Source organism: Sebastes umbrosus, chromosome 4 (genome assembly GCF_015220745.1).
Source record: "Sebastes umbrosus isolate fSebUmb1 chromosome 4, fSebUmb1.pri, whole genome shotgun sequence".
NCBI lineage: Eukaryota > Metazoa > Chordata > Actinopteri > Perciformes > Sebastidae > Sebastes > Sebastes umbrosus.
The window spans coordinates 32,551,298-32,570,959 of record NC_051272.1 but is presented as its reverse complement, the minus strand read 5'-3'; the positions used below and the strand labels follow the sequence as shown (position 1 = coordinate 32,570,959).

The following is a 19,662-nucleotide window of genomic DNA, read 5'->3' as shown; positions in this document are numbered from 1 at the left end:
CAAGCAACTTTTCAAGTTAAAAAATGTTTTTCTTTACTTCTAAAATGTACAAATTTGTTGTGTTTTGATACTCTGTCTCAATACCATCGATGGGTTAACCCACTAAAGGGCCCAAGGCTAAAACTCAAATGTGGCGGCCCCAAATTCAAGTTTGATTTATTTTGGTTAAGCATTAGGCGTGGGGGAGGGGGGGGAAATCGATTCAGCTATGTATCGCGATTTTTCTTTTCACGATTTTGAAATAGATTTTTAAGCCAGAATCAATATATTTGCTTCATTTGAGTCTATGCGGAGGTAGAAGGAGGTTACCGCTTTTATTGTTGTAGTCTGAGTAACGTGACGTCATATCCGTTCCGTATCCGTCAAACAAAACAAACTGCAGCGAACTGAAACGAGAAAGGGTCCGCGTGGGTACAGACAGGAAACATTATCGTATCGTGGGTAACGTGCGGTGGAGCCGGCCGTCACTCTCATCTCTGTGGTCAAATGCGTCGAGGCTACAACTGTAGAGCACCCATATACTGACATTTATGTTAAATGCATTCAAACGGCCCCGATGGAGCTGACCATGGATGTATAAAGAGAACAGAGCTGACGGGAGAGCTAGAGACCACCTTGGAGAAGGTAAAGGAAGTGTACATGAGGGACTACGTCCGGTTTTCAAAATAAGGTGTTAACAAAGGGAACTGTATATACAAAATACATCTATGGAAATAAGATTGATTGGATTATATTCATCAGAAGTATAAAACATTACACGTCCCTTATAAATTAATAAGAAAATACCACTAATTTGTGAGAGACATGTCTTTATTCTTTGATTTTTGGGTTGCTGAAAAAAAAAAAAAAAAAAAATCCTGACAATGACTGATATGTGACTGATATATTATTTTTTATATATACTGTATATTTGACTTCAGGACATCTCTGACTACATACATGCTGCAAATCAAACATTCTTACTGTATCAATTTAGATATTTTCCAAAGTTAAAGTCCCTAAAAGTGTATGATTCAACTTTTTCCTATGGTCTAGTGTTGAATAAGTTAAAAAAAAATTGCAATAAATCGGAATATCGAATCGCAATACTTAAAAATCCCAATACATATCGAATCGGCACCCAAGTATCGTGATAGTATTGAATCGGGAGATAGGTGAATCGTCTCAGCTCTAACAGTTACATTACAAAGTGAATCAGTGGAGTGAACACGTCTAAATATATTTACTGTTCAGTTATTTAAATAAAAACTGAAAGAGCAAATAGTCTAATACAGCACTAACTCTCAATATATACTGTACAACTATAAGTATAATCACATGCGTCAACATTCCATAGACACACAGTCAATCTGAACCTGCACTGCTGGGTAGATATGTGACAAACAGGGGTTTCAAGAAGGCTAAATACAAGGATAGGTCAAATGGTGAAAAAAAAGAAGTTGTCAGACCGAGACATTAAAAGTGCATTGCAGACCGACAACTCGGCCGCTCAGGTACTCTCTCACATTTGCATTCCTTCTTCACATTGTAAAGTAACAAAAACTGAACAGATGAATACTTTTGTTGCATAAGATACAACTGAATGTCAGCTTATGAGTGTGGCTTACAAAAAGAAACAAAAAGTACATTTTTTAAGAGAGTCTGACATTTAAAGGGTGGCTGCTCAAAGTTAGGCCGTGGTTTCACATCTCATTGTGGTTTGGCAAGGTCACAGATGAATGAGCTTCAGACGTCATCTCAAGTAGGCTGGACGATACATCGGTGGCTATGTTTACATGCACACTAATAATCCACTATTATTCTGAATATGACAAGAGTCTGAAAAAAACTGTCTTGGAAGCTACAAACTTAACCCCCACTTTCTGAATGCATTTGAAGCCATGCAGCCAGTATAACTTTAATAATGATGGGTGTGTTTACCAGGCCTTTATTTAAAACAGACTTATATTAGAGACTTTTAAGCCGTTATTGCCAATTTTTTTTAAACACATTTTATCAAATTTTAGTGAGGTGTTTCCTGATTTACTGCTGTTTGTTTTAATGCAACATTTTTATTTAACTGTTGACTCTATAAATACATCCGATTTAAAGAAGGTGGTGTCAAGTCATCATCTTAAAGTGCCAGACTTTGGGTCTCTGATTAGTCCCGAATGTAGAGCTGAACCTCTGAAATGCAAACAGGGTCACTGCTAATGACTAATAGTGAAACCTTGATCGAAGGTAATGACAGACTGTGTTAAAAGGCAGCCAATGAGAGGAGACCAGTGTTGACTTCAGTTTTTATGTGTCAAGATGAACTGTGGGTTCACATAATCTAGTTCTGGTTCCCACATGATGCCGCAGGCTGAGTATCATTTAACCTCTCCTTGACTCTCCGTCATCACATCACCCTCTCATTACTAACTCAACTTCCTCCACCCTGCTTTCTCTGTCTTTCTGTTTTTTAAATGTTCTTTTATCCACAGATATCACACATCACTCTTCTTTCTTTGACAACAGTTTATCAGATTAATAAGGTCGTCTGTGGAATCACGAGAAAAAGAGAAGCTAAAAGACCTCTGACCCCCGTCTGTTTCATGATCTTTGTCAGTTGATGTCTGTATATGTGCTCGTTCTCATCTTTGAATATGTTCCTACTATTATGTTGACTGCGGTCCAGAACAACAGTAAGAAGCAGAATGGCATGTAATGTGTCAGGACTTCATATGACTTCTCGTCATCCACTTTATCAGATGCTAGCACTCGTGCGAGAGGCCCATGTCTGGTTTGTTTAATCAGTACAAAAAGCTAAGTGAAAAAAACAAGTTGTGGTTTTTAACGGGGAGTTATGAGCCGTAATATGTCTTGGCTCGTTGCAGTGACTTCCTTTTTCCGGCCAAGAATTAGTTCCAGCATATAACTCCCTGCAAAACCACAACTTACTCTTCGTTTCTTTCTACAGATTTAAAAAAAACAAGATATCATGTGTTAATTAGTGAGATTTAAAAAGGTGTTGGTAGGTGTATTTTTTATTTGGGCACAATCAGGCAAGCTGTTTCCCGCAATTTAGCCTACTGGTTGTAGGTTCAGGTATGTCATCAGTCCAGAGTGAAAGTAACATTAGCAAACATACAGTATCTGATAGCATGCTATATATAATATTCGAAGAAGGTGTGCCGATATAAAATTAACATTTATCTTGCTACCATAAGCTGAAACAGCTGTGCATAAATCATTAAATCATGTAAACTAGTAAGGCAAAGTCTTTCTTTAAAATTTAAAATCTTTGTTTTTCTACATTATTATTAGTTAATCATTCAAAGTGACATTTAACAGAAATCAAACAACAAAAGTGGTTTATTTTCTGTTCATAAATGTAAAATTGATCCTAAACTTTTTTTTTTATTTCAAAATTTAATTTTATTGTTTTTTTTTTATATATATATATATATAAAAGAAATTGGCATTTGGTGTAAAACAAGATTTTGCAGATGGGCTCGCAAAAGCTACAACCGGCCCTGCTGCTGGTGCTGCGTCCTAAAGTTGGAGGAACTGCTGGACAAGATGCTCCTGTCATGGGGAGAGGAGCAGCATGTTGCCACGGACAAAATTCATTGATTGCAGCCTTCTTAAAGGGGCTGAGGAATAAGTAAGTAAATAACTGGTTATATATATATATATATATATATACATTAACATTAGTAACATGATTTGAGCTGTGTCAGTGTGGGACGGATCGGACACTGACAGTATGTACGTGTGTGTGTGTTTCATTTTCGTCGCCGCTCATTCTAACGTAACAGGTATTTTTCTTTCGTCCAAAAATACATTTTCATCCTCCTCGATCATATTTTTTCGGCTCCGGGATGAAAGGACGTCCTTAAGCTCGAGCCCTGCTATGGCCACTGCCGAAGTCGGAGATGACGGAGAAATAACAGAGCTAGAAAATCCTCCTGCTTCCCTGAAGTCACCGGCGTGGCGACATTTTGCCTTCCTCGTGGGTTATGTAAACAACGAACATCTCGTTGACAGAAAAAACTGCAGTTTGTAGAGACTGGAGCAAACCAAAGAAAAACAGTGCTCATCAAACTGTTTAGTGATTTCAGCCAAGGTCGCGCTATCTTCACTTAAAATTGATTGTGTGACTACATCGTTTTGTACGGTAAAGCAGGTTTATGCTCGCCGTAGCGTAAAGCGTGTAGGCGCCACCAGGGACTTCCTGGTGTGTTCAGGTGTGCCTCGTCAACTCTGAAAAACTCTAGCTGCTGTTGTAAAAGTTCCCTCCTGTCTTCTTGTGGATCTTATTTTTGTTGTTTAACAGCTTGTTCCCCAATTGACCAATAGTACCAACTGGTGAAATAAGTTATTGTTATTACATGTTGAATAAATTATTTAAATTTCACCATATGGCCTTAGTTTGGTACATTCCAAAAATATCACACTCGATAGCTTCTCTTTTCAAAGAAGAATTTGAAAGTGTCAATGACAGTTGTCAGGGCATCAAACCAACGATCTGTTGATCTTTACGAATGAAGACTCCATAGTCCAACAAAGGCATATTTAAATGAAAATGATTTTTTTTTTTTTGTTTATTTGTCGGTGAATAAATGCTACGAGTCCTCGAGCCAACTTCCTGTATCTGTAACACCGGCTCAGACTCTCTTAAGGTGGACCAGCTTTTCTCCGTCTAACCGATAGCATTAATCGGTTAAAATTCTTAATGTTGGTTAATGTTTAAACGGTTAATTATTAACATCCCTACTCAGAACACAATATGCTGAAAGGTTATTATGGAATTTTTGCCCAATGAAGCCAAAAAAGTTCTACCTAGTGAAGCTTTAAACAAGGTTTAAAACAACTCCTGAAAGACACGACTGCAACCAGTCACAAATAGAGAATGACCGCTGCAGGGCTGCGGTCTTCACTCCCTGTCAAGAGTTTGCTCCTTACATACTCTCTTGTTTGGTTTCTCTGTTTTCCTTCACGTCATCCATCACTCGCAGACACACATAACAAGGCAGAATGAGGGGAACGAGTCCAATTCCAATCTATTCTAAATATCATAAATCAATAGGTCGGCGGCGAGCGCCATCGTTCCCGACCGCAACTCTAATCTTTGCCAAATGGCTGCATTGTTCAAACAAAACTGGGAGGATCCAGTGTTTGAATATGAACATGTACTGCAGCCTGTCCTGGAGGCCTGCCCGGAGTCTTTCAAAGCCCAGTTATCTTGTGCCGCTTCTGCTTTGAGGAGCAGCGTGACGTGTCTGTGTGATCAGCTGATGTGGATGTATACTTTATTCACGACATCCTCTGGTTCTGTTTCAGCAACAGCTACATGTCTTGTTCCACCATCTTTGTCCTGTTTCCACAGAGTAAACTCATTTTAAAGGACAATCCAACCTACATTATTAGGATTTAAGTCTTCATGCAGTTCAAGAGTGTATGTTTCCTCTGCTTATGTACAGCCTGTAACCAATCAAATAGTTCTGTTTAGGCCTAGTTTAGAGACAGTTGAGATTAGGATTAGGGCCATTGTTGGGATTGAGGCCTACTTGAAAGAGAACAAGTTTGTATCAAACCACAGTTGTATAAACCTCTTTTACAGAAGTGAGAGGGGCTATGACGGCTGGGCTGTAGTGCTGCACAAACCACAGAGATTCTGTTGTTGGCACCGAGTGATAAGACCGAGACAATGTCAATTCTGAGAGACGAATCAACACATTCTTCCTCTTAAATATTAAAAGTTAAATTCATAAGCACTTAACCGTTGTTCAGTTCAATACACTCAGGGGTTTTGATGCTACAGCCATACTTGGTCTGGTATGACCAGTAGCTTATGGTGGTTAATGTTAGCAAACTTTAGATAGATATAGGGAATGGGGAATCGCGGAGCATTCTGGGGCGCTACTGCAGCGGAGCCATTTGTCCCGGGAATGAATGCAGATCGTAACCTTTCCCACTGAAGACAAATGCCAGATGTTAGTGGGTGTGTGAGAGGGTTTTTTTGTTCAGTGGGTTAGGGGGTTTACATACAGAATAGCTTCTAGCTTTGCAACATGATCAGTGTGTGTGATCATTAGTTTCTATAGTCTATGATCAGTTTTAGCTCCATTCAGTTTAAAGCAACTTCATGCAGTCCTAGGGGCTGTGTAAGAATCCGACGATACGATACGTATCACGATAAAGGGGTTACAATTCAATATATTGCGATTTTTTTAAATCTAATTTTAGGAAAACTGTCATAGTATAAAAAACACACCACCAAATGTATAACATCTGAGTGAATCACAACAGTGGGATCTGCATTTGCATGTTTTACAGTCCCTGTAACATCCATCATCATAGCTCTACTTTGAGAGGGCACATACACAGAGAGGGTGCATCTCTTTGCAACAGAAATAAAGTATTGACTGAGTTCATCTTTGCATGTAAACTATTAATTAAAAATCGATACAGAGTTTTTGAGAGTCGATACAGTATCACAAAACATAATATTGCGATATTCGATATTACTGGTATTTTCTTACACCCCTATGCAATACGGTGGAGTGGATGACAACTTTGTGCCCTTTACCGTGGGAATAGAAAAAAAGTGTTTTGGGTTATTTCCCATACGTTGTATGATTGAAACTTGAAACTCATCTCCCACACGTCATGCCACAAATTAGATTTACAAGGTAAGACCAGTGTTCTTATGAAATACACAAATTAACACTTCTGTTTTGTTTCAGATTATTGTACTGCCAATTAAAATGTTAAGTGTATTATTTATCATTGATTATTCTTTGCAAATTAAACATCCCAAAAGATCTTCAGTGAAAGCGAAACTGACACCGAGGATCACACTAAGCCTCGCTAGAAAAGTACGATTGTTAAAATAGATTAGCGATGCGGCTTCTAACGCAATAATTAGACACTGCAGACGTGACCGGAAGACACTCAAGCCTCCCTGATTGATTTCTAAAAAGGCACCCGTCTCTCGCCTTGCTACCTATAATGAGCCCCTCGACAGCAGCACGACCAGATTCCTTTCATCTCAGGCCTTTTGTGAGCAAGGCGCAACACAGGAAGTGCTTGCTTGCACTAGCGCCCTTCTTACGCAAATGTGATGTAAGTTAGGTTTCTGACTACAGTGCTGGCAGGCAGGTCTGTCAAAGAAAAGAAAAGTGAGTCACAACTCTCTCTCTCTCTCCCACTTTCACTTATAAATGAAGATTGAAGCAGCATCCATGTTGATTACTCCTTAAAATAGTGAGAAAGCTAAGAAATGAACTACATTTAATGCTGAAACATTGATTTAACTGAAACGGGATTCAAGAGGAATCCCTCTCCCTCTTGGCAGCCACGCTCACTTTCACAAAGATCTTTTCTCACAATCATTTCAATTATTTGCAGTGCGTGGGGATGTCGTAGGAGACGCAGAGTCAACGCTCTTTGCCTCCTTGTTGGACGTCTCTCTGTGAGAGAGCAGAGCAAATTGGTCAGCATTGTTCCTCTGCCCACGTCACCGTTCTGTTTCGAAACCGAGCACAACAACTCCACTCAGGAAATGCACATTCATGCTTCACCCTGAATAAAACCCGCTTCCTCATACTTCAGCCTTAACAGAGCGAAGAATATGTGACATCGTCGACAGGCCAAATCGCAGACACATGATCACTGTAAATCTCTAAATTAATCCAGTAAGAATGTTTGATTTTCAGCATGTATGTAGTCAGAGATGTCCTGAAGTCAAATATATCAGTCAGTGTCAGGAATTATTTATTACATTTTTTCCAGCAACCCAAAAATCAAAAAATAAAGACATTTCCCTCACAAATTAGTGGTATTTTATTTTTAATTTATAAGGGACATGTAATGTTTTATACTTCTGGTGAATATAATCCAATCAATCTTATTTCTATATATGTATTTTGTATATACAGTTCCCTTTGTTTTATACTTTCTCGTTTGCTTTTGACAGATACGGAACGGATATGACGTCACGTTACTCTGACAACAACAATAAAAGCGGTAACTTCCTTCTAGCTCCGCATACACTCAAATGAGGCAAATATATTGATTCTGGCATTAAAAAAGTGATTTCAAAATCATAAAAAAGAAAATTGCGATACATATGTGAATCGTTTTTTTTTTCCACCCCTACTTTTTTCCTGCTAAAAGGTGTGTGTAGCGTTGCCAACTTCCACTAGTTGAAATACAGATTGGACGATAGTGGCGGCCAGATGGTTTTGTTGAAGTGTATTTTGTTTAGTGGGCCTTATAGTAACTCGTGTTTGATTGTGTGAGGGACGGATTAAACCTGACTAAACTCAAATATTCTCCGGTGTTTACGGGTGTCTCCTGATTGCCTGCAGCTACCGACATCTTTGAAACTGCTCATTTAGCAGACAATCATGTCTACATTTTAGATTAGTAGAAAAACACACAGTTTAAAAGGCTAAAACCACTCGCTCTAAGCCCAAAACAAAAAGCCACACAGGTCTGAAATGCAGAGACAGTTCATTCAAAGCTTAGTACCTGAGAGAGTCAAATTTTACGCATTAATTTAGATTAATTAAAAAAAGAAAAAATGCAAAAAAAAACATAAATTAACGCATATAATTGAATGATCTTTTATGGCGAAATTTTAAGCTAGGTGATAGGCTTATGTTCAATAAAAAAATACATGTATGTGAGTATGAAAATTATCAGAATATTTGGAAATGAAACAAGTAATTTATTTATAATGCGACTTTTGATATTTATATTCAATGCTTTACTCGTGCCACACTAATGTAATGCTTTTGACTTAAATATCTTCATTTGGGGGCTTTTCCAAACAAATATTGATTTCTGTGATTGTTTGCAATTAAATCAGCATATATATATTTATATATATATTCCTGCCACCCCTTAAAGTCTCCATGCCACAATATTTCTCTAGATCCGCCACTGCACTGGGGTCTATACAGATTCAGTTTCCTGCCATAAAAACAAAGCAGACTATGGTTCACTAAAGGACAGCTGATGATAAATGATACAATTTTGAGTAATGTTCATCCTCTCTACTATGTTAACGAAATATGCAGCGTTTATGGCATTTAACTGATGGCTTAAAAGCATCAAAGTGCATTGTTAGCTTACAGAACAACAACATTTCCATTAGCCTCCGGGGATTTTACGGGATCATTTATGACAGTCAGTGACTGTTAGCATTTGGCTCTTTGAAGCAAGAACAATAAAGCACCTACTATAAGCATGTGAGATCCTTGGAAAGATACTGCTTGAAAAGGACTTCATAGTAGCATTTAGGCAACGAAAGTTCAGTTTACAGAATGTCTTTGAAGGTGGACTACACAGTAGTTTGAGAAAACTCAAGGTCTATAATTAGCTTAATCTGGAGCTTTTAACCACAAGCTAGTAAGTGAACTTCGAATTAAAGGCACATTGTGTAGCATTTCGGAGGATATATTGGCAGAAATGGAACATAATATTAATAAGTTTGTTTTCTTTATTGTATAATCACCTGAAAACAAGAATCGTTGTGTTTTATTTACTTTAGAATGAGCTGTTTAAATCTAAATACGGAGCGGGTCCTCTTCACAGAGCCGGCCACCATGTTTCTACAGGAGCTCAGAATGAACAAAACAAACACCGGTTCTAGATTTTGCATTGGCGACCATAGTTCTCCTACACGCTTGGGAGAAGTTTCAGTTGGTTGCAATCTGTTATCTCACCGCTAGATGTTGCCAAATCCTACACACTGCACCTTTAAGATTTTTTTTGTCAAACTACTGTTTCCAAGGTCAAGAAGGAACTTTCATTCTCACCATCTAGGATTATGTTAAATCATATTTTTTTCTGTGCAATGCCAAAGTTTATTTAGATTATCGCTTTCTATCTGTGCACATCTGTGCAACAATGTGGTTAAGGTTTGGTAAAGATTGCCTTTTTATTAAACGTAAGCACAAACATAAATTGCAGATCTGTGACAGGACACAAAGTCCCGTATGCATGAAAGTCTAACGTGTTACACCCTAGGATGTCCATACCCTTACTACTATCTGTCTTGCTACATTAAGGCCATTCTACTTTCTGTATTGGTACTGAATGTTGCCATTGGACCTAAATCGTGTGCTGCAGAATTGTCTAATATGGACGTGATTCCTGGCGAATACTGTAGGGGTGTAAGAAAATATAGAAAAAATCAAATATCGCGATATTATGTTTTGTGATACTGTATCGATTCTCAAAAATACTGTATCGAATTTTAATTAATAGTTTACATGATGAACTCAGTCAATACTTTATTTAATTTGCAAAGAGATGCACCCTCTCAGTGTGTGAGCCCTCTTTAGGTAGTGTTATAATATTAGATTTTACAGAGATTGTGATAAATGTAAATACAGATCTCACTGTTCTGATTACATAAAAAAAAGTTAATTTTTTTTTCTCAGATTTTATGCATATGGTGGTGTGTTCTTTATACTATGACAGTTTTCCTAAAATTAGATTTCAAAAATTACAATATATCGCCTTGCTTACAGTATCACAATATATCGCTATATATTGAATCGTAACCTCTGTATCATGATACATATGGTATCGCCAAATCCTTGCCAATACACAGCCCTAGAATACTGGGCTGGAGATCAAGGGATAAATTAGAAAGTGGCAACATGAATAAATGTTTGCATTCAGTGGCCATTTTAATAGGTTCACCTGTACAATCTACTGCAATCCAATAAAACAGCTCTGCCATAGATCTACCTTTATGCTTATAATGGTCACTATTTGTTGTCAGACACTGTCAGAGTAGGGGTGGGCGATATATCGAATATATACTATGTATTGCGGCTTGTTCTACGTAGGATGTAGTAAATGATTATATTGCCTACATCGAGTATAAATATTAATTGTAATTTCATTAAGCCGCCGGCATGAGACACTCTCCCGGGCGAGTGTGTGTGGCGTATGAGCATGGATGTGTGTTTTTGTATCTGGAGGGCAGCAGGGAACTAGGAACGAGCCTGGAGAGAGCGGAAGAAGTGAAGCGCCAAAGCGAGTTTATACGTGTTGAGGTTGGATAAGGTGATGGAAGACGCCAGCCTCCACTTCAAAAAAGATGTTACCGCTAATTATCGCCACTGTCTCTCAACATATGAGACTATACTGGCTTTGAACTGCCTGTGGGAAGAATGAACATGTGGGAGTCTGTCCATTCTGGATAAAAAAGCTCTGTTTTCTCTTTTTAAGAGCACGCCACTTATTTCTCCGACTGTTGTCTCTTGTCTCGTCTCTCCCGTATGTGTGCATCTCACCCGCTGACGCGAGTCCCAATGTTTATCGGAATGCACAGATTTGATTGGCTGAGTAGCTTGTAGCAACTCATAATAACTGTGCATAATGTAATAATTTAAATGTAATAAAAGCTCATAATGTAATAATCAGCACATAATGTAAGAAAACCTTGAGCGCATAATGTAATAACAGCTTTGTGCATAATGTTATAAGTTATTGCATTATGAGAACATTATTACATTATAAACTAAGCACAAAAAAAGTTGAATAATGTAATAAATTCAGCACATAAGGTAATCGTTTTTTAAAAAAAAAAAGAGTATTCTCCTTGTCTTCTTAAAGCACAGAAACCCTTCGAGGTTTACATGACACAAGTGGAGTCCTTCTGGAGGACATTTTCATCAATCAGTTCCAAATTGATGAAGCCTCTTTACATCTCACAGCAACTGGATTCTAGCGATGTCACGAGATCACGCAAGATGCCGGGGATCACATATCACACGGAAATATCCGTGTCAGGCTTCAAGTAATGTGATTGTGTCGGGCAAGCCACAGCACGGACCAATCAGCATCCTGTGAGGAGCCATCAGCTGTTCGTTCATGTCCCGTGTTCACAGCATTCAGTGTTATTTTTGTTAGTGACGCCTAAGGGTGTGACAAAGCGGCGGTATCCGACGAGACGGGAACACTGTACTTATTTTTTTATTGTTATAAATAAAGTTGCCTTAAAAAAACAGCAACTAGTAATAATAAGGGCTAGGACAATACACCTATCTCTCTATTCGATACTATCACGATACTTGGGTGTTGATTCGATATGTATTGAGATTTTTACGTATTGCGATTCCATATTATGATTTATTGTGATTTTTTAAAACTTTTTTTAAAGTTTTAAAAGTTGAATCGTACACTTCTAGGGACTTTTAATTTGAGAAATATCTAAATTAATACAGTAAAAATGTTTGATTTTCAGCATGTATGTAGTCAGAGATGTCCTGAAGTCAAATATACCAGTCACTGTCAGGAATTGTTTATTACATTTTAACAATTTCCATGAACATTGTGACTTAAGGGATGTAGAAAGGGTTCGCCTAATTCCTGCTCCCACAGAGATGATTTCCTGCCCGTCACTGAGGGCTGCTGTTGACTGGCCAAAGTTCGAAGGCTGCTCCCTGTTCCCATTGCAACCACAATCAATACAAAAAAATCACTGGTTTGTAGTGGAGCTCACAGCACACCACTTAAAACCACATCTGGGAAATATTAGAGAAAAAAATAAATAAATAAAAAAACAGCAAGTAGATATTACACTGTAAGTTAATTGGAACTGTAAATTCTTACCTCTCGATAAACACAACATGGTAAATGGACTTGCGTTCATATAGCGCTCTTCTAGTCTTCCAACCACTCAAAGCTCTTTACACTACATGGCAGCATTCAACCATTCACAAAGGTGCCATCAGGATCTAATCTAAATACTCATTCACACACCGATGGATCAGCCTTCAGGAGCTATTCGGGGTTAAGTATCTTGCTTAAGGACACTTGGACTGGAGGAGACGGGGATCGAACCGCCGATCTTTCGATTGGTGGACAACCCACTCTACCTCTACCTCTAGCCGCCCAGTTTTGATGTGTTTACACCGTTATTTGGTCACCATGAGGAAACTTACATAACATTATGCTTCATGCATCATTTGTCATCTACCCAAGTATGTTCCATAGATTAATTGATTCATCATAAAATACACTTTCAGAGCATCATTCACTTATATCATCATGTTATTCCCACAACAATAACAACCACATGTATACAAGCTATCAACAAGTAATCAATGTAAGTGAAAAATGAAAAGAAGACTAAACTGTGACCGCCAGTCAGTGATCAATATGAGGGACCAATATAAACCAAATCCATTTACATGTTACAGGAACAGTGTGTAGCATTACGGGGGATCTATTGACAGAGATGGATGATAATATTAATGAGTATGTTTGAAAATAAGTCTTTGAGTTTTTGTTGGCTTAGAATGAGCCGTTTATTTTTTTAACCGATAACCGACTCTCGTTGACCGATTATTAACCGACAAGATTCGCGCGTCGCATGCAGCGGTGCTATTTTTAGTGCCTAACAAACCGCCCAGCTGCAACGAAAAGCCGATGCACAAACAGGTTAAATCCATCATTTATCACCAGCGCATCATTTAGTTTAGCTGCCAGGTTGTAGGCTGTGTGTCTGCGTAACGTTCGCGGCTGAAGCTAATGGCTTCGTGCGCCCCGTTGTCACACACATACGGTCTGTCAACCCGGCTTAGCGAGTGTCCGACAGACCGTGTGTGTGTTGTCGGTGGCGTTGTAGCTGTGAACGTAACTGTAGCAGTGTGTGTACAGTTTATTTGTCAGTGAATAAATGCTACAACTCCTCAAGACCCGAGCCAACTTCCTGTATCCTGCAACTCCGGCTCAGACTCTCTTAAGGTGGACTGTTAAGGTGGACCAGCTTTGCTCCTTAAAGAGACAAGCCGCTCCTCTGAGTTTTGCTCAGCTTTTTAATATTTATTTTAACCGTTTCACCGATAGCATTAATCGGTTAAAATTCTTAATGTCGGCTAACGGTTAAACGGCTAATTATTAACATCCCTATTTTATATCTACATAGGGAGCGGGTCCTCTTCATGGAGCCGGCCGCCATGTTTCTACAGTTGCCCCAGAAAGGACAATTTCACATTTTCACATTTTTACGTCACCCAGCGTAGTCCTCCTACATACTTGGCACACGGAAGAAGTTTCAGTTGGTTGCAATCTGCAACCTCACCGCTAGATACAGCCAAATCCTACACACTGGCCCTTTAAGAAAAGCACTGATGAATGCATTTTCCCATAAAAGGCCTATATCCTTTAATAACTTCGATTATTATTATTATTATTAGGGTCATCTGTACAATTAATTCAGCTGAATTATTGAGATTTGTAGTGGACTAAAAAGGCATCAATCTCCTGTAGACAAGCAGGTATACCAGGTTCGGGTGTGTTTACCCTGAACTACATCCACAAGTCCTTTTGCAATAATAACAGTCTCCGAGACATTGCACTCTGCAGTAAGCAGCACACTCCTGTAGCTTGGGTGTGATAGGCGGACATCCAAAAAGCCTCTAGCAAGGTGTGTTGATAAAACAATGGGCCTGGCTTTGTGGGAAATGTCAGAGGTGTTGATAAAAACAGAAGAGGCAATAAAGGCCTTTATTATTTTGGCATTATTCTGCTGAAATACTAACAATTACATTGATTACCACAGACATGACTCCTTTTGTGGTTAATAATTAAACTGTCTATAATTCCTCCAGGCTGGTGTGTATATATATATATATATATATACAGTATATGTGTTAAAGTTATGATTATGTACTCCTTCCATAAGACAGGCAGGAAGAAACACATAAACACCCGTTGTTATTAGAGGTGGGAAAAAAAACCTGATTCACCTATGTATCATGATTTTCTTTTTTTTTACTATTTTGAAATAGATTTTTTTAATGCCATAATCAATATATTTGCTTCATTTGAGTCTATGCAGAGCTAGAAGGAAGTTACCGCTTCTATTGTTGTAGTCTGAGTAACGTGACGTCATATCCGTTCCGTATCCTTCAACCAAAACAAACCGCAGCGAGCTGAAACGAAAAAGTAGAAAACGTTGGAGGGTCAACATGGATACGACCTGCACCCTCCCATGTTAAATCCAGCGTGGTAAACACTACACATCCAGTAAAGTATGGAAACACTTTGGGTTTCACACATTGCAATGAAAAGCAGAGCTAGACATCACGGCTAAAGCTGGATGCTAACTCTGTCACGGACAGGAAACGTTAGCGTATCGCGGTAACGTGCGGTCGAGCCAGCCGTCACTCTCACCTCTGTGGTCAAATGGGCCGACACTACAACTGTAGAGCACCCATATACTGACATTTATGTTAAATGCATTCAAACGGCCCCGATGGAGCTGATCATGGATGTATAAAGAGAACGGAGCTGACGGGGAGAGCTAAAGACCACCTTGGAGAAGTTAGAGGAAGTATACACGAGGGACTACGTCCGGTTTTCAAAATAAGGTGTTAACAAAAGGAACCGTATATACAAAATACATATATGGAAATAAGATTGATTGGATTATATTCACCAGAAGTATAAAACATTACACGTCCCTTATAAATTAAAAATAAAATACCACTAATTTGTGAGAGACATGTCTTTATTCTTTGATTTTTGGGTTGCTGGAAAAAAAATTAATAAATAATTCCTGACAATGACTGATATATTTGACTTCAGGACATCTCTGACTACATACATGCTGAAAATCAAACATTCTTAATGTATTAATTTAGAGATTTTTCAAAGTAAAAGTCCCTAGAGGTGTATGATTCAACTTTTTCCCATGGTCTAGTGTTAAAAAAGTTAACAACAATTGCAATAAATCGTAATATTGAATCACAATACTTGTAGGATCGCAATACTTAAAAATCGCAATACAAATCGAATCGGCACCCAAGTATCGTGATAGTATTGAATCTGGAGATAGGTGAATCGTCACAGCCCTAGTGGTTATGGGGATGCAGCTTACTGCAGTCGGGGTTCTCAACTGGTTTCATGTCACAAACCCAACAGGCCCCTCAGATCCCCTGCTGATGGGTTTTATTTCCAGGGACTAATAAGAGAAGAGAAGATCTTTGTTGTTTAATAACAACACACATAGGGTGAGTTGCCGTAAAGTGGGACCCCTAAGCTCCAGTGGTTGTAGGTCTTCCTCAAACAAATAAAAGTCAATAAAACTATTGATATTTAATGTCTTTCTATTACGCCTAAATGCTTCAAATCTATTATACTCTTTATTCTTTGTTCATTTATTATTATTTATAGTCTTATTGTTTGTTTGATGTTGTTTGATTCTCCATGTAACATCCACACCTATAAGCCTCGGTTTTGTAACAGCAGTAACATTGTAAGTGGTAAAAGTGGACGGGAGACTATGGCCAATCACAGGTCATTTCAGAGAGAGAGAGTGTTCCTATTGGCTGTGCTCCGGTCATGTGACCGGAACTTGGCGTTCCTTCAACAGATCTCAACATGGCTGCCGGGTCACAAACTTTCTCATTTTACAGCTAAACAGTACACTATAAGATGTTTCTGAAAACATTTGAGGAGAGAAATAGGCATTACAGTAACAGAATATTGATTCATATTTGATCAGCACTGCCTAGTTTGACCGTTTGGTCGGAGTTCGTGAGTGATTGACAGCCGGCTCTCATCGACTGCAGCTGGTCAGCAGACCTCAGATCAGCTCTGATTGGTTGTTTTCCTCCAGTCTGTGAAATCTTACAGTTGCCATTAGGAGCACCGGAGGACACAGAGGAACATGATTTCTTTTATAAAAATAACTTTTTTTAAATCATATTTGCTCCATTCTCGCCTACTTCAGGTTTCCGGTGATTTTTAGGTCTTTTAACGGTCTTTTCAGTGTCAAAAGTTTCGGACATGACTGTCCAAGATTAGAAAATCAAGAGTTGTGATAAAAAACTTTGCATTAGAGTATACGGATATGTCTACCATTTCTTTTACGAGTGTGATATCTGCATTCTCTTTTTTTTTTGGTTTGATTATTTAGGACACATCCTGGGGATTTGGGAGTGGTATACTGGGTTTGGATTTAATGTATCGGCTTCATAACTCTGTTTCTTCTTTTAAATCACGCCTCAAAACATACCTTTACAGGAAGGCCTTTTTATAGCAATCCCTTGTTTTAAATTTCATTATTGTTGACTTTTTGTACACAAGTCTTATGTTCAACATGTTATTTTGGCCTATGTTTTTATTCTGTATTGTTTTTTATCTTGATGTTTGCACTATTTTAACTTATGTAAAGCACTTTGTAACTATGTTTGGAAAGGTGCTATACAAATAAAGTTTATTATAATTATTATTATTACTATTATTATATCACAATATATTCCAGAAATCTGAAAAGCAAAAAATGAATCAACTAATTAGCTTAATTCACCCTATTGAGCAAACCATGGCCACCAAATCAGTCATAATTATAAGGAAACATTACTTGTGGGAAATTCCCACATTGGGCTATAATTCACCCAACATGCACACACCTCTTCAGCAACGTCCACTTCAAGGCACCAGCTGCAGCCCAGTGTGAGAACCACTGGGGCTGCAGGTACAGTGTTGCACAGGGAAGTGATGGAGAGGAGGAGGAGGGAGAGGAGGAGGAGGAGTGAAGGCCACAGCATAACCAAAATTATCAACAAAGAACAGGCCATGAAAAGCAGTGACACGCTGCCTTCTGCTAAACTGCGTCAACAAACTGCCTGTAATCTCGCTGCGTCCGGACAAGAAAAGACAAACACCAAAGTTGCCTGTGGAATGTGAAACGCAGCATATTATATAGTGACACACACACACACGCGCACACATACAGGAGGCCAGATAGAAAGGCAACTCACAGTGGCCGAGGTGAGGCTGCTGTCGGTGAGCGTGAGGTGGTGCGGCTCCCACCTCCGCAGGAACTTGGAGGTGAGGATCTTGCTGAGGAAGGTGCGCGGATGTTTGACCACGCACACCTGGATGTCGCCCTCGTGCAGCAGCTTGTAGCGCATGCCGCTGCTGCTGCAGTGGTGCAGGCTCCTCTTGCACGGCCCCGCGCTCAGCTTGGTGTTGTTGTTGCCCTCCGACACCGACACCGACATCTCCCCCAGCAGAGGCTTGTTCTCCTCGCACTGATAGAACTGGTTGTTGTGCAGCTCGTTGGCTCCTCCGCCTCCACCTCCACCACCGCTGGTGAAATCCATAACGCAGTAATCCAACACTTTATTGTCTCCAAATGTTCCTCTCGGTGACGGGGAGGCTTTACGCGTCGAAACGACACAAAGAATCCTACATGTATGTGGAGGAATAGAAATGGATAAGGTCGTTTGGAGAGGAGGAGTGGGGGTTACCTACCTACCGACCGCTACAACACGACCTGAGACACGAGAAGAAACGCCACGAAACAGCGTCTTACGGCAGGATATCCAGACAAGGGAAGCTTTTTATGATATAATCCACCATTTTCCTCCCCAGATATTGTCTCCACGGTACTCGTCTCGTATCCTCCACCTCCCAACACCACCACCAGCACCAACAGCGAGCTATTCAGTATGTTAGGGCCATGGCCTTATCCACTCCGTCCGCCTCCAGTGTGCGTAAAAACACAATAATCCACAGCGAGAGACGGACGGGAAGAAGAAGAAGAAGAAAACGGTCTAAAATATCCAATGGCGGCCGTGTCTATGCTCCTCCGCGGCGTTTGGTGGTCATTACAGGCTTCACTGGCACGGTTTCCTTTTATTCAGTCTTTTCTTTTCTCCCCCTATCTATCTCGGTGTAAAGGAGCCAGCTCTCTCTCTCCGGCAGCGCAGCGCCGATTGGTCCGCTGTGGTTCATGTGATACCGGACTGACGTCAATGGGGAGGCGAGCGGATGAGCCCGTCCTGTGTCTTCTGCGCTTGACTGTCTGCCGAGGGCGCACGCTCACCCCACCCCCCACTACTCCTCCTCCTCCTCCTCCTCCTGAGAGGAAAAAAAAGAGAAACATGGAGGAGGGCGCAGGGACTTCATGAGAATAGTCCTCATTTTTTTTCTTTCACTGGAAGTGATGCAGCTTGTCGAACATCCACATCATCTTCCTGGGAAGGTGCGCAGACGAGAAGAGTTATGACGAGGTGTTGATGCATTATCAGGTGATTGTATTAAGAGAGGAAGAAGCGGTGACATCACTCAGGTAGAGTTTACTAACATTAAAGGTCCCATATTATATATTATAAAAAAAGTGAGATTTTCTATTTTTTTTTTATACTTTGTTTTTTCCCTTTTTTCAAGGCTGTTTTCATATATGCAATCCACTGTTTGTAATTACAACAGTTTATAAACCAACTTTTAAGTAGATGACCTTACAGACAAACCCATCAAGTACAGAAAACAACCTCAACATTCAAAACCGAAACAAAACCAAGAAAAGAAATAACAACAATAATGATAAAAAGAAAGAATAGAGTTAAAAAAAAAAACAACAACAACAAAACAAACAAAAAAATACACACATAACAAAAAAAAACAAAAAAAGTGAGATTTTCATGTTTCTTTATTATAAAGCAGGCTTAAGTCCTATATAAATACTGTGAAAGTATCGAAACACTCAATCCACAGGGAAATACACACAGCCCGTATTCAGAAACTCTTCATTTGAAACAAGCTGTCATTTCTGCCCATTCGTGATGTCACGAATATACAATATTTAGACCCTTGACATAATTTTAAACGTAAACATTCTAAATGTGTCCCAGGTAATTTCCCGTTGCA

At 39.3% G+C, this 19,662-nt stretch overlaps 1 protein-coding gene across 2 annotated transcripts in view; it reads right to left on the bottom strand.

The window, feature by feature from the left end:
• LOC119486707 (c-Maf inducing protein) overlaps window positions 1-19,101 on the bottom strand; it is a 55,574-nt gene extending 36,473 nt beyond the window's left edge. The window contains exon 1 of one of the 2 annotated variants that reach the window (XM_037767020.1): window positions 17,769-19,101. In XM_037767020.1, coding sequence (XP_037622948.1) covers window positions 17,769-18,113 — 345 coding nt within the window. In that variant the 5' untranslated portion in view covers window positions 18,114-19,101. The remainder of the gene's footprint in view (window positions 1-17,768) is intronic. The other variant, XM_037767019.1, reaches the window with a different exon arrangement.
• Between the last annotated feature and the right edge of the window lie 561 nt (window positions 19,102-19,662).